The 14869-nt window shown below is 44.7% G+C and overlaps 1 protein-coding gene across 1 annotated transcript in view; it reads left to right on the forward strand.

Annotated features, from left to right (window-relative positions):
• Window positions 1-14869, forward strand: part of LOC115586964 (transcriptional enhancer factor TEF-1-like) — a 47044-nt gene that overhangs the window by 21808 nt on the left and 10367 nt on the right. Inside the window, exons 3-8 of the mRNA XM_030426463.1 lie at window positions 4120-4184; window positions 5745-5807; window positions 9582-9713; window positions 9911-9960; window positions 11630-11691; window positions 13534-13661. Of these exons, the coding sequence (XP_030282323.1) occupies window positions 4120-4184; window positions 5745-5807; window positions 9582-9713; window positions 9911-9960; window positions 11630-11691; window positions 13534-13661 (500 nt within the window). The remainder of the gene's footprint in view (window positions 1-4119; window positions 4185-5744; window positions 5808-9581; window positions 9714-9910; window positions 9961-11629; window positions 11692-13533; window positions 13662-14869) is intronic.

Below are 14869 nucleotides of genomic sequence, written 5' to 3' on the forward strand. Positions count from 1 at the left end.
ACACATTTATCGCTGTGGCCTCATTGAGCGAGACGGTGTCTGTTTTCAAAAGGCGAAGCGGCGAGGAGGGGATGAGCGGCGTTTGGCACAGAGGCCGGGGGGTTTTAATAGTAACAAGAACATCTGCGCAATCTAGAATTAAGAAAAGGCATCCAGTCTGTGTTTATTTTTGGCCATGCGCACAGGAGAGGACATGCTCACATTTTTATTCATGCGTGCTGTTTCATTCTTTTGCAAAAGAGAAGCACAATGATGTTTTTCCCATCGTGCAAAGGCGGCGTACTGTGTGCGCACAACCTTGAGGTTACTTTAAAAACTTGGCATTATATTCTTAGCGATTCAGACCTCTCCCAATCGTCATTAATGGTGTTTTTACAGCTTCCTTGAGCACAACATTACATTAAATGTAAAAGGAGTGGGAGGCAAGTATACCTCCAGAAAAAGAAGGGTAATATCTGATAAGTAGGGGACCTATGGGGTTCCAAAAATACTTCCTCTGTCTGCAGGGAAATGGACTGAAATAGAAAAGATGAGGGGAAAATGTGCAAAAGTGCAGGGATAACCTCATGAAATCGTAAGTGGATGCATACAAAAGGGGAGACGGAATGAAAAGGTGAATAATAATAGCTCTATTATCCTTGGCACAGGTACAGCAGAGGTACAGTATAATGGCCTGTGGCTTTGTCCCCTACAGAAACGTCATATGGACTATATAAAAGTCATTTAGTTGGTATTGAGCCTTCTCTGTCTCTCAGGCTGTGGATCAGGGACGTGTTCCAAACAGATGGATTACAGAAGGCTACAACATACTGTGAATGGCAATGAAGAAAGAGTAGGCTGTGGCAGTGACCCAGACTACGACTATCTCCCAGACATCTCCAGTACATACTTATTAAATCCCTCGTGTTATAACACATTGCTATATTCCCGTTGAATAAAGATTGAAATTTAATTCCTTCTAACTGGTGGTGTTGCATCACATCCTTCACTGGGGTGAAAGCTCCCCTTGAATCGGTTACTCAGCTCAAGATGAGACTAATTTCAAAGGAACTGATGCAGAAAGAACTCATTCTCTTAGGTTAAGATGGATGTGATTCTCCAAGTGTCTTCACAGGTCTGAGCACTGGCTGCACGGCTAACTGAGCTAACTAGCTAATTATGGTAAGCAGCAGTGGTTAGCAGTTACACCGGCGATATGCTGCCCCCTATTTGTTTTGATTATGAATTTGATAGGTGGTCAATTCTTAGATATTGCACCTTTAACCATCACACATGAAATGACTGACAGATATATAAAGTAACATCACAACAACATCAAAATATGGACATAATGATAACAATGGATAGAACAATATTGTCCCAGTGGGTACATCTTAAGAAAGTGATCATTAGAAGAAGGTTAGAATCTGTTTTTTCTATCAGGCTTCGATATACCGAGGCATCACATTTGAAGCTACACGTTTTCCTCCCCTCACCGCCTGTAGAAGCAGTTATTAAAGCAGCCATTGTAACTGCAAACTGCTGCCGGCTTATCTTTGGCGTTAGGTGATGTCACCACCCGTTGTTCCCCTGCAGGTGACATCACCTGGCAGGAAAAAAAAAAGTCCAGTGTTTAGTTACTTTTTAAAGGACTCGGCTCTGTTTGTAATAGATTAAAGATTAACTGTGTGGTCAGCGGGAGCGGTGAGCCGTTGCACCAGGACAGACATGAATCAGAGAAAAGACGAAAGTGGCAAAAAAGGCGTCTCGATGCCGAAGCTGTGCGGTTGACAGGTGAACTTGAACTGGAGCGGTGCACAGCGGCGCAATGTCTGGTGGATGTCGTAACGAGCAGAACTCCTGCTCTGCGTTAGTGCCTCCTGGCTCCGGGCCAGAGTTCGGCCCCTGTGGTCTCTGAGGTCTTCCCGGGGTACACAACAATACACACCACTCCACTGCAGCCTTGTTAGCGAGCGCGGTCAGCAGGGCTTTGAACTTAGTCTGAAAGCGTTCTGGGGCTATTCTGTGAAGCAGCTGAAGCTCTTAATCACTCAGCTAACTGAGCACGGGGTCAGTTAACTACAGCACTGATGCTTCTTTAGAGGACAAGGGAAGAAGAGTAGAGGAAGCTGCAGACTTGAATAGATCGCTTACTCATCCTCACAGGTCAGTAGATATTTTGTTTCCAGTGTGGTGTTGACATGGCTGCTGCCTTGTGGAAAGTATTTCCCTTTTGGGTGATTTGTGACTTTCATCCTCTCATCCTCCTCATTTGGACTTCATATTCACATTCATTTATTATCATTTTTGGGAGTTGTTTTTATCCCCATTCCTCCTCCTGTTCCCGATCATCACGTTCGCAAATCTTCCCTGGATAGTCCGTCATCGCCAAACTTGTGTGTTTATTCTGTTTTTCTAGTGCGTCTGCCCGCACACAGGATGGCTTCAGCCTGGAGATAGAGGGGTGGGTTGGGGGTGTGGTGTGTGTGTGTGTGTGTGTGTGTGTGAGGGGGTTGCTTCTGTTCGTCACGGTTAATGGCCATCTGACTTTGGCCTTGAAGTCTTTCACTGGGCAAGTGGAGAGAGAGAGGAAGCGGGAGGGAGGGAGGGAGCAGAAGGGAAGCCCATTCACGACAAGAGGGACAGAGGAGGGGAGAAAGGGAACAGCCAGAACAGAGGATGGATGGATGGAGCGAGGGGTGTGTGCGTGTGTGTGTGTGTGTGTGTGTGTGTGTGCGCGCGCGCTGGAGAGTTTTTGAGAAATGGGGAGGGAGGGAGCGAGGGATGTGTGCCGCAGGGTTAGTGAAGGATGATAATTCACCGTTAAGCCTCCTAGAAAGACCAGCTGGCCCCTCTGGAGTCAGATGTCAGCCTCCGCAGCCAGGACTCACTGTGCGTGTGTGTGCCTGTCTTTTCTGTATGTGTGTGTGCTGGCACTCACGCATGTATATACATGCGCGCGTGTGTGTGTGTGTGTGTGCGCGCGTGTGTGTGTGTGTTTGCGTGGGTGCTGTCGTCAGTCACAGCTTTTGACTGCTAGAAGGAAAACACCTGCATGTGGAGCTGTAGATGTTATCGGTCTAAGCTCCCTATCTCAGTGAGAGTGGGATTGGTCAGAACACACACACACACACACACAGACGCACACACATGCACACACACCATCTGCTAGTTAGTTAGGGCTATTGTTGCGAGCCATTTGGGTAGTGTGTAGAGGTTTGGCTTTGTGCTGATCTTGACCATCAGTTGGCCAGCTGGCCTGACTTTGGTTTTCCACTTGGTCGCAACAGAAAAACAGGCCAGGAGACAAACCAAACTGAGCCGCGCAGCCACAAACATGCTTGTTAGCAAATAAAATAACAGTCAAACGACATAATTTCATCAAGTATTTAACTCTTAACGGTCCTCTTTGTGTCGTGAGGAGTCTAAAGTTATAAACCTGATCAGACTTTGGGCCGCTGGAGTGCAACACTGAGCGGGCATGCATCTATCAACCACGGTGTATATGGATACGCACACACACACAAATACACACACGCACAAACACACTTCTCTGCCTCAGGTTTTGTGGATGTAATTCTGTGTTTTCTTCCTCTTTTCTCCCTCCGTCTCCCTCTCCCTCACTAATCTATACTAGCCAGGTCATGCTGAGTTTGCTGTGCTCCCCATTGAATGGGCTGAATTATTCAGCATTGTAAGCGTGTGTCTGTGTGCGTGCGCGCGTACGTGCACACACGTAAGCATGGGTACAGCTGGCCTGCTGGTTCCTTTAATCAGGGGACGGCCGGTCTGCATGAATGCCTGTATTGTTGGGTCATGTGTATTCAGGGCCATGGCGTGTGTGATTTTGTGTGCATGAGAGTGTGTGTGTGTGTGTGTGGAGGGCTCAACAGGAGTATCGTGATTACAGCACTACTCTGTGAAAATGCACGTCACAGGGTCGCTGGGTCAACAGTGCTAAATCAGGCACTAAGTTGTTTGTCAGGGTCATATGATTTCTACTTGTGATTGTCTGTGAGGAAGAAAGATAGTTCAAATGGGGTTCGTGTGTGTGTGTGTGTGTGTGTGCGTGCGTGCGCGCGCTGGAGAGAAAAACCACATGCATGCTTCATTTGTATGTTCTGTGTCTTTTCCACCCAGGTCGAAATGAGCTGATAGCCAGATACATCAAGCTCCGAACGGGCAAGACGCGGACGAGGAAACAGGTAATAATGGGAGCGTGCACCAAATCCAATCACACTGTCTGCCGTATGTATCACAGCATATCACATTACACAGACGTAATGAGGCAAACGGCGCTTTTAAACTGTGGCGATTTTAAAAAGAGACGGTTGAAAGTGAACGGTCACGGTCCCTGGTTGAGTTTGGGTTTTTAGATTAAAAACAAGTTGTAGCTGCACCTTGCAAGATTTAAAGTGTCAGTTTGCTGCATTTGGAGAAATAAAGTAACTTATTTAAAGGTTCACTATGTAGTTTTGGGGAAGAAATTTGAATCTTTTAAACAAATAAACAAGCTGTCTTTGTTTTTATGACTGAATAAACAATCTGACCTTAAAGTGTTCTGTGACCTGATTTCCCCTGAGAACAGCTTGTTTATTCAGTCACGGGAAAATAAATATTTCTGAGTTTGTATTATTATCTTGTTAGTATTGCAAAGGTTGATATTCTGGGTATGTTTTCTTCTCCTAAACTACATGGTGCCCTTTTTATTAACAAAGAAAACAATTTTAAAGGACTAGTCTGGAAATGTTTGAACAGTCGCCTTGTGGTTAAGGATCACCGTCTTAAAGGTGAACTCACACGATCGCTGTGGTTGACTTGACAAGTGAGATGTTAGTGCTGGCGTGGACGTGTGTGACTGATACACAGCAGAATGTGACTGGAAATGTGATGGGTGCTTTTCGATAGTATGTTTCACTAGAGGAAGCTTTCACCCGAAAATGACAATTTCGGCCATTATCCCCTCACCCCCGTGCTGATGGAACGTCAAGCAACAAACGGCTGAATCAGATGAGGTCTTGTTTTAAAAGTAAATGAACAAATGAATAAACTGGCTCCATCCGGCCTGTCTGTAAGTCTCTCGGCCCCTGAGATCTCAAATTGATTTGAAAAGACATCATCTTAGCGTGCACGTAGCCTGAAGTGGGTACGGAGGCTCGACCGCTAGCTGAGGGCCGGAATTACGTCTTCTCAAATCAATCTGGCTCTCCCGTGTTTTGAAGCCTACTAAACTTCACCCTACTTTGCAACGGCATGGTGCTGTGTAGATAATGACAGAGTTTTTCTTTTTAGGGGCACCCGTTCCTTTGGAGAATAGAGGACATACAACTATTCTGATTTCTCGACAGAGCATACACCACCTGTGTGTGGTGTCATCGTAGTATCTCGGTTCCTGGCCTGTGTTCCCAGGTGCCTCCTCGCTCTCTCAAAAGATGTGCATAGATCAGTCTATTCACTGTTGTCAGGGGAGAAGTGTGCGCCTGTGTGTGTTTGCGTGTGTGTGTGTGTGTATACCCAGTAGTCTTTTCATAACCATGGCAACTCACTGTTTGGTCCTTCCACCTCTCTTTTCTACCCTCCAACCCCCTTCCTCTTACCCTCTCCTCTCCTCTCCTCTCCTCTCCTCTCCTCTCCTCTCCTCTCCTCTCCTCTCCCTCCTCTCCTCCCCTCTCCTCTCCTCCTCTTCCTCTCCTTTCCTCTCCTCTCCTCTCCTCTCTTCCTCTCCTCTCCTCTCCTCTCCTCTCCTCTCCTCTCCTCTCCTCCAGGTATCCAGTCACATCCAGGTCTTAGCCAGAAGAAAATCCAGGGAGTTTCAGTCTAAACTAAAGGTAAGGACCACATGTGTTTGCAGCTGATCAGGGAGGATAAACATCGATGGCCGCTGTGGATGAAAAGGCAGAAAAGGCGGCATTAACAGAAACAAGCGTTTAACAGAAAGTTGGAGGAAGAAAGACGTCACAGTATTCGGCACATCGGTGAAGCGATGCGAGCTCTGGGAAACTGGGTGCGAAAATACTACAGCAGATATCGGCATTAAAATCTACAAGACTACTGTTTTAATAAAAGGTTTTCACCTTAGTGAATGAAGTAAACATGGCCGCCCTGAAGCCTTCAGACAACAGTAATCATTTTACTCCCTCGGCTGCACAAAAGCAATCTGAATTCAGTGGTAGTCCCCTCGCTTTTGAACTTTTCACTGTGTCTGGACGGATGCCTGTCACAATGACTGCAGTATCCTAGGTGTCTAATTAAGCCTGTTAAGGGTTTCACCCGCCCCCCCCTGCTTCTTCCTGTCATTCTCTTATATCCATACATCCATTCATTTGTTCCTCTCCTCTTCCCTCCCTCTCCTTACACTCTCTCCACCCTCCTTTCAGTCTATTAATCTCTTCCCCTCGGTGTCTCCTCCTCCCTCTCTCCCTCTTTCTTTGCCTCCCTCACTGTTGGTTGTAATTAACTTCATGTAAAGCAACAAAGGCGCGCTTGTTTTTCTGAGAGGAGCGGTGGCCATTCCGAACGGGGACAAAGCGAGGGCTGAATTGATGTTTGCCGTCATAAAATAAAATGACAGCTGGTTGATCTGAATTGATAGTGAAGTTTTATCTAACATACACTGTGTCAAAATTTTGATGATGATACAGTACATCGGAGCATGATGTTTGCTTTAAAAGTATTTATTTAATGTATTTATTCAACGGGGCTCCAGACTCATTTATTACACTGGTTGCACTGGTGTGACGTAACATAATTAAAAAGCATCCAATAATAAATGTCTGTTTCTTAACACATCATCGTAAATGATTGTAAACAGGAATAGCAGTGACAAATATGTATTTTTCTTCATTTAATTCACATCATACGCAATGAGAAATTAAAATAACCTCAATTGTTAAAGGGGCACTTTGATTAAAATATCAATGAGGTAGTAATACAATCTGAGATCTATTTATTTTTTTCCATTACTGGATGAATAAGCTGCTCTCAGAGGAAAATAAGGTCAAAGTGAAACAGTATGAAATTGAGATGCACTCTGTAGTTTTGGGGAGTTTTTAATCAGAAGAGAAAGATCTTCATTGACTGATTTATTTTTTTAATAAATATACTTAAAGGTCAAAAACTGAAATAGAAAAAACAACGACAACAAAAAGAAACCAAAACTTAATTTCAGCTGCACCAGTGGGACCAATAATAAATGTTGAGTCCGCATATTTTTGGCCGCAGGTGCAAATAAAACAGTCCCACCCTCGAGCGCTGTTCGATCTTATGGGTAAACCCTGCTATGGGTAGAGCTCGATTGATATACGATATTGATATTAAGGGGTACAAAAAAAAAATCTGATTCAACAGCTGATATTCACACATCTTTGCAATGATCCCTCAGATGTGCTTTTCAAGCACCTGTGACAAAGATATGGCAGGATGTGTCACGCTTTAACAATAATGTTTTTTTTTTGTCTGGAATGATATCAGTGCAGTAAACTTGACTTGAATTTAAGGACCATGAATGACCCCACGCATCTTTGACTGCACAATAGTAAAAAAAATTCTCTTTAAAAATGTTCACTACACTTACTGGACGACTTATAAGCCGCTACTGATGTATCCGCCTAATATCGGCCAATAGTATCAGCCAACTGATCCGTCGGTCAGGCTCTAGTTATGAGACTGGGAAATGGTTAGATTGGATTGAAACAGTGCAATGTAGCTGAAAAATGATGAATATATTATTATCTAACAGGGCAAATTGTAAACTCTACATTGAATCTCTTTCTAAATCACCCACAGGTCTGAAGGTTGTTATGTTCAGGGATGTTGACATTGGATTCAACTTAATGATAAAGAATGCACCTGATGTATGGTGATATATTGCGGGTGATGACACCTCGAAAGGCAATATTAATCACAGCTTTTTATTATCTGCACGTAATTAATATTTTCATTATGAGTGGAGCTGTGGGGTATTTTTTTCTTGTCTACCAGCCCCTCAAAGGGCTTCACAACACACACATTCACACACACATTCACACACACTGATGGCAGACCAGCTCATCGGGAGAGATGCAGCGCCTTTTCTATCCAAAGGACCCCACCGTGTTTCTTGCTGGATTCAATTTCCCACAGCCCAAGGTCACCCTCCAAACCTCCAGATAATCCTCCTCCAGTGATACGAACAGAGGAGAGCAGCACATCTCCACATGTGAGAGGCCGAACCTGCGAAATATTTGGCATTTTTGGGCGAACCGATGTAGAAGTCTGACAACACTTGTTATTGTCAGTCAACTCCAAAGAAGCTGCCAGCGTCAATGATGAACTGATCTCACTCACAAAATATTCACCTAACAAAACTAAACTCTGTGGGGTTGTGAACAAATGGGGTTCCGGGCTGAGCGGACTGACACTTCACTGCTCGCCTTACCCAGGATTAAATACCAACAATACACATGATAGATTACCGAGAAAAAATGTATTAATGAATAATTTAATTATGAATGGATTTCCTCAGCACTATAAAACATGGATTTGCCAGCAGCAGATCAAAATTGTGCCGCGTCGGAGTCCGATGTAAGAGCTTTCACCGCCGTTTCCTGTTCGAATCAAGGGTTGGTCCTTTCAAAGAAATGAGTTCAGGGTCAACGATGTTATCAAACCCATATGGTCTCTGGTATTTAATATGAAAATCCAGCAAGATTCCCATCTCACTACCTCTACTAATGTTATTACCTCCCCTAGGAGGAGAGATTTCACTCAGTGCCAATTAACTTGAGTGAAGCTGCCAATTAGTGATCCTGCAGCTATCGCAGCGCCTCTAATTCCATTTCATTCAGCTGTTTTCTGCTCGGAGTTTCATGTTGCTTTCAGTTTAGATGTTACAAATGAGCCCACATGTTCAGACTTCCTGTAAATCTTGCCCCGAGGCAGCGGCCCCGACCAGTGATGTTCACTTTGTTTTGTAAAGCACGTTTAGCTTGGCTGCATGCTTTTGTGCGCTCCGCTCGCCGCTGCCGTTGCCATGACTTCCCCCCCCAGGGCTGCAAGCCAGACCACCACACCCAAACTGCACACGCACGGGGGAAGGTATATTCCCTGTCGACATCACCGAGAGGCAGGTTGTTAGAAAGGTCTGAAAGGTTAAATATTAAAGCTGACAGAGCCGTACCTCTGCGTCGCCTGTCAAAACCATTGAAAGTGTTACGAATAGTTTAGTCTCCTGTTTTATTCCTCAAATGTCCTGAACTGTATTTACTCCAATTTCCTCCAGATATTTCAATCAGTGTTTTATTGGAGAACCAATTCCTGCTAAAATAGACAAACAAAGCCATTCATTTGTGTGTTACTACTTTTCTCCTCGTTGTACCGGAGGGAAAATGATTCCCTCCATGTTGGGAAATTTACTCAAATTGCTGTATCTAATCTGTGTGACCGACCTTTATGATTTTCACTCAGGGCTGCCGTCTCTCTCGGATTTTAAATCTCAAGTCTCTTCAGACCGTCTGTAGAATTTCAGGAATTTCCCGCCTTCCACTACTGAATGAAGTGTCATTGGCTGGTGGCTGATCATTAGGCCGTGTAGGACCTGAAAAAGTGTGTTTGTTGCCATGCAGGACCAGAATGCCAAGGAGAAGGCCCTTCAGAGCATCTCCACCATGTCCTCGGCGCAGATCGTCTCGGCCACCGCCATACACAGCAAGCTCCTGCCTGGAATAGTACGGACCAGCTTCCCCGGGAGCGCGCAGGTAACACACACACACGCCACACACACTTCAAATAAATCCAGGAAACACAAGGACATGAAGCCATTTTTTTTTTTTTTTGTACAACCTGGTGGCCACATATGCTCAGTTTGAAGTCCTGGCACACACATAACATCACACACCGTTCCAGTGTATTAACGCATGTGTGTGTGTGTGTGTGTGTTTGTGTTTCTCTTCAGCTGTGGCAGGGGATGATTCCCGGAGGACAGTCCAGCTCTACTGCAGAGGAGTAAGTCACACTCTCCTTACACACTCATATGTAATGTCGTTACTGATTTTCTGCTTTGATTTATGTGGCTGCTTTGACCTTTATTGTTTAATATAGGGCTGGTTGTGTCAGTAAACTAGATTTTACCCTAAGGCTGAGCTATTCCACCTCTCCTGGTAGCAACGGAGCGAGCTAGTGATCTTTTTGACTTCTCTTGTTTTGATACACCACGTGTAATTTAAAAAAAAACATTTCAGTCAGTCGCTGTTGATAAGTGTTCTATTAAAGCCCAGCATCTTAATTAAGAGATCAGACTGTGTGACGTCAGACCTGCAACAGGCTGCATACGTACACTTTGGTCTGAAAGTCTGAGAGCACATAGAAAATCTCTTATTGCGTTAAATCATGGCTGGACTGAACTTAGCCTACTTAGACTCTACGCAGGTTTTTGGCATGTGGGTTAGGATTAGGGCTGTTGACCCCATTCCTACTTCCTGCAGGCAAGGCAGACAGTCTTCGATTTATATGTTACTGACGTCATGTTTCATGTCACGAATGAGCCGGTAACAGCAGAGCCGCAACAACAAACAGACCCGTTGTGAAAGAAGCGTCTGTAAAACGGTGGATGGATTATTTTGAGCGTCACTGCCCCTGTGAGAGGACTCTATTCACTATCATAGTTTTAGCTATTTAGTCCAACATTATTAGGAAAGTTGCACGATGAAATTATTTTATCCCTGTTCAAGTTAGCTGTGTGCTAAATGCGGAAGTTAGCCGGATCCAGATATAGTTTAGATCAAGGCCGAGCCGAGGTGATAAAAACCCGGGTCCACTGCAGAGCCAGTAGACCCGGGTGTGGATGCAGAGTTTACACATTCCGTTTGCACACAAAAGACAGATCTTAGTGGGTTTAATCTGGATTTCTGACCAGTAGTAGAGGGCTATAAGGGAGCAGGGCATGGACTCTAATGCGCTCTGCAGACACTGGATCAGTTGTATCAAAAGCACAAGCGGGGCAGATCAAAAGTGACCACAACGCCAGGAGATCAATACATGGGAGATAGAAAAGCGGCTTCATCACATAGAGACACCTTCTAAAAAGTAGCCAAGCAGCCAAAAGAAGGCGGCGTTGCGGTTGTCTCAGAGGATGAGACGAGGCCAAACACAGCTGCACTGCTGCTCTCTTCTCTTTCTTTTTTGCAGCAGATTGAAATATCCAAATATTCCTCCCAAGTCACTCGTTCATAAACCTCAGAATGTACGCGTTTGGCCGACTCGCACGGTTGATGGTTGTCTATTCTCATCCGTCCAAACACTGATTTGATATAATCCCTAATAAAAACCATATGCAGAGTTTTGGTGGACTTGGTTTCTAAAACCTGCTGGCCTGTTGTTTCCATATCTTACACTAGTTGTCAAGGCTAGGGATGATCATTGTGCTTCAGTATCAAGCCCTGCTCATTGTCATGTGATGATGATGATGATGATGATGATAATGGGGCTGCCGTTGCTGTAACTGAACTCAGAGGATGCTCTTGACATCTGTGCTCCGGCTAATGTTCATACGAGACACAGAGCAGAATTCACCTCTGTGTAATGTAGGTGCAGTGTGACTGGTTGGTCATACTGTGCCTATCTGCTTCTTTCACCCTTGTTAATGTCTGTCCGCCTGCGTCTCCGCTTCTTTCAGTATCAAGCCGTTTTCCCAGCAAGCCTACTCTGTGCAGACAGCAGGCACCACCACAATCTCAGGTGAGTGGGACCCCGGTACAATTATCTCCTTTCTGTGAAGCGAACAGGCGGTCTTATCTCCTGCCATTCAGGCCGCTGGCTCTCTGCAGGGAGGATTTTTTCACTTAGCCCGGACACCCGGGCCTCCAGTGCACCCTGAGGTTTGTCCTCGGAAGAGGTCAAAAAGAGAAAGCGGTGCTGATCTGACTTTTTGGACTTCGCTTTTAATGAATAACTTTGTGTAACTTTTTGCAGTATTCACTCTTTAAAACATTCAAGTTGAACTGATATTCAAATACATTTTCACAAAAGAATTACGCGAGTTGGACACCTCGTCACACTTAGTGCTTTCACGGTGTTTCAGTTTAAGAATGTGTGTTTATGACGAGCTAAATTGTCATGCTCGAAAAAGATGCATTTAAAAACTGGGTACTAAGAGCAAAAAATTCATCCAGAACTGTGACTAATCAGTCAGACTCATCAGCAGAGTCAAAGTGCTGACACTAAAGTACAACCCTCATGTGCCCGTTTACTGCATTGGTTATTAAATATTCAACATGTGCACTTTGTTACCTGGGATGATTTGGCCTGAAAGCTGCGAGACAGTTTGCCCCACAGTGACGTGTGCTGATGCTAACTATACTACAAGCTAGCTGGCTGAACATACTAGGTTTTTATTAATTCTTTTCATGTTTGTGATTGAAAAATCTGAAAATTATTCTCAGTTCATAAACAGCATTCCAAGAGCAGAATTAAGAACAATATGCAGCGGACGCAGCTGTTAGATTTTCAAGATGGCGCCCCCTGGTGTCTGAGACATAGCCAGTGTGACAACTTACCTGTGTGACAAGAGATCCCACTCTCCCCTATTTATGTTGTAGGTGTACAACAAAATCAAAAGATGTAACTCTACATTAGTGCTCTCCTTTGCATGAGAATTTTTGTTTTCGATTATGGGTGTCTGTGCTGTCGTTAGCTTGCCAGAACCACAAACACTTTATAATTTGACCTAACTTCCATCAGACACACAGGCGGAGTCGCCGTTACCACAACTGGACTCTTGATTGGCGAGCCCCACACCGAGTGTGAGCCTGCTGATGACTCAGCAGGTGTTGAAATCTGCAGAAATCTAATCTAGCTGAAAGCTGATTCTAGTGGGAATATGTGCTCATGCTAATAGGCTTAACTAACTGTCTTTCCCTCTGAGTGGAATATGAACTTAACAGCAGGCTGGGTCCACCCAAATGAATGTGGTAAACGGACAGACTGCTTAGACCGTTAATCAGTTAATAACCAGGACTGTGTGTCAGCATTCAAAGGCCACGCGGTGTGATGCTTTCCAGACGGCGAGCCTCCTAGCATCACCTGCTCTCAGGTTGTCATTCAACCGCTGCGTGACCGCAGCTTTATCCCCATTCAAGGTCGTTTTAAAACACCAGCTGCAGTATTAACGCTGGTCAACAATGGCTGCTTTTCAGGAATTTAAGAACACAACTTGCCATTTGACTCTCGCGTATTGTTGATATTTCACAATTCATTTTTCAACGCGGGGTTGTCAATTCTCAGTCTGGTGATGGCAGCTGTTTGTCACAGTGGCACTAATGGCGTGTATGAGCTTTGAGTCAGCACCCAGGAGATTTTCACTGGGTCCTCACCATTGTTACACCTTTACTCCTGCTTTTGCCAAGCGCTTTTCATGGCTGCGGCCTCACCTCAGCCGGGCTTTGTCCTCCAGACTGCAGTAATGGCATGAATCTGACATGTTTTTCAGCTGAGGATGATGTTGGCATTACTGCTAACCTTGTCAAATTGCATGCCTGTGGGATGAAAGTGAGGTCAAACTGGATTGTGTGTGTTGTCTAGGCTACGAGCCACCAACCGCGGCCCAAACGCACAGAGAGCCGGCGTGGCAGGGTCGCTCCATCGGCACCACCAAACTACGACTGGTGGAGTTTTCATCTTTCCTGGAGACACAGAGGGACCAGGAGGCAGTGAGTAGAGGCACACACACACACACACGCACGCACACACACACACACACACACACACACACACACACACACACACACACACACACACACACAGAGCACCAGTCTACAATAAGCACTCCCCATTGTCCCATAAACAGAGATGACAGATAACCCCACAGCAGAGAACAGCGTTAAAGCCCTTTGTGTGTATCCTAGTATGAATAACCTTTGTAAAGCTCTATCTCTCTGTCTGCTCAGTCTATCTATCATCCTGCCACACTGTGGACACACTGTCATTTTTCTACCTCGGGCACGCAGACAGCTGGCATTCATCTTGTTGCTTTCTGTTTAGACAGTAAAAACCTCGAACTGTTCGCTGTTGACTTTGAAATAGACCCTCTTGTCAAAAGATGTTACGTTTCCCGCATAATTTTACATCGCCGTAAACGCGGGCCTCATAGGTCAAAACATTTTACTGGTAGAAAATGTATTAGTTGGCTTCAGTGGTAGACAGAGACAAAGGCGACTCCAGTTGATGAAGGAGAATTCAGCAATGACTGTAACCTGGGTGGGTAGGGCTGAGTGGTTTAGGGAAAATATTTTTCTGACGGCTATTAAGTTGTGATTAGTCGACACCGTCTTACACATGATTGGTTTAAATCCACTGAATGACATATCATTTTATCTCAGTGGAGAAAATCAGGTAGAATACAGAGTAGTGGGTTTACACATCTCAGATCCAGTAATACATCGTTACCATCGTGTTTTATTCAACCTAATAAGGTGGTAGAAACTAATTTAAGTGCAGAGATCCAGTGTGTAGGATCACATGTGTAGGATTTATTGACAGAAATGTACTATAATATTCATAATTAAGTTTTCATTGGCGTTAAATCACCTGAAACTAAGAATCATTATGTTTTCGTTGCCTCAGAATGAGCCTACAGAGAGAGTGGGTCATCTTCTATGTGTTAGAGTTGGCCACCTGTTCATTCATACTACAGGAAGCTTAGCACCAGAGTAACTGCTAACTGCTGCTAGCTGTATTCTGTTTATACATCCATGATGGTAACTACTGTTACTCAAGAATGTTACATTAAATCTGGACACAGCCATGGAGGCGGAGCCAGGTTCCTTCCTGTGAAAGCTGCTCAGCGGCAATCCAAAATGGCCGACTTCTCAGCCATGAAAATACCAAGATCTTCTGTGTTGTGTGGCCCATAAAGCGT

Source organism: Sparus aurata, chromosome 8 (assembly GCF_900880675.1).
Source record: "Sparus aurata chromosome 8, fSpaAur1.1, whole genome shotgun sequence".
NCBI lineage: Eukaryota > Metazoa > Chordata > Actinopteri > Spariformes > Sparidae > Sparus > Sparus aurata.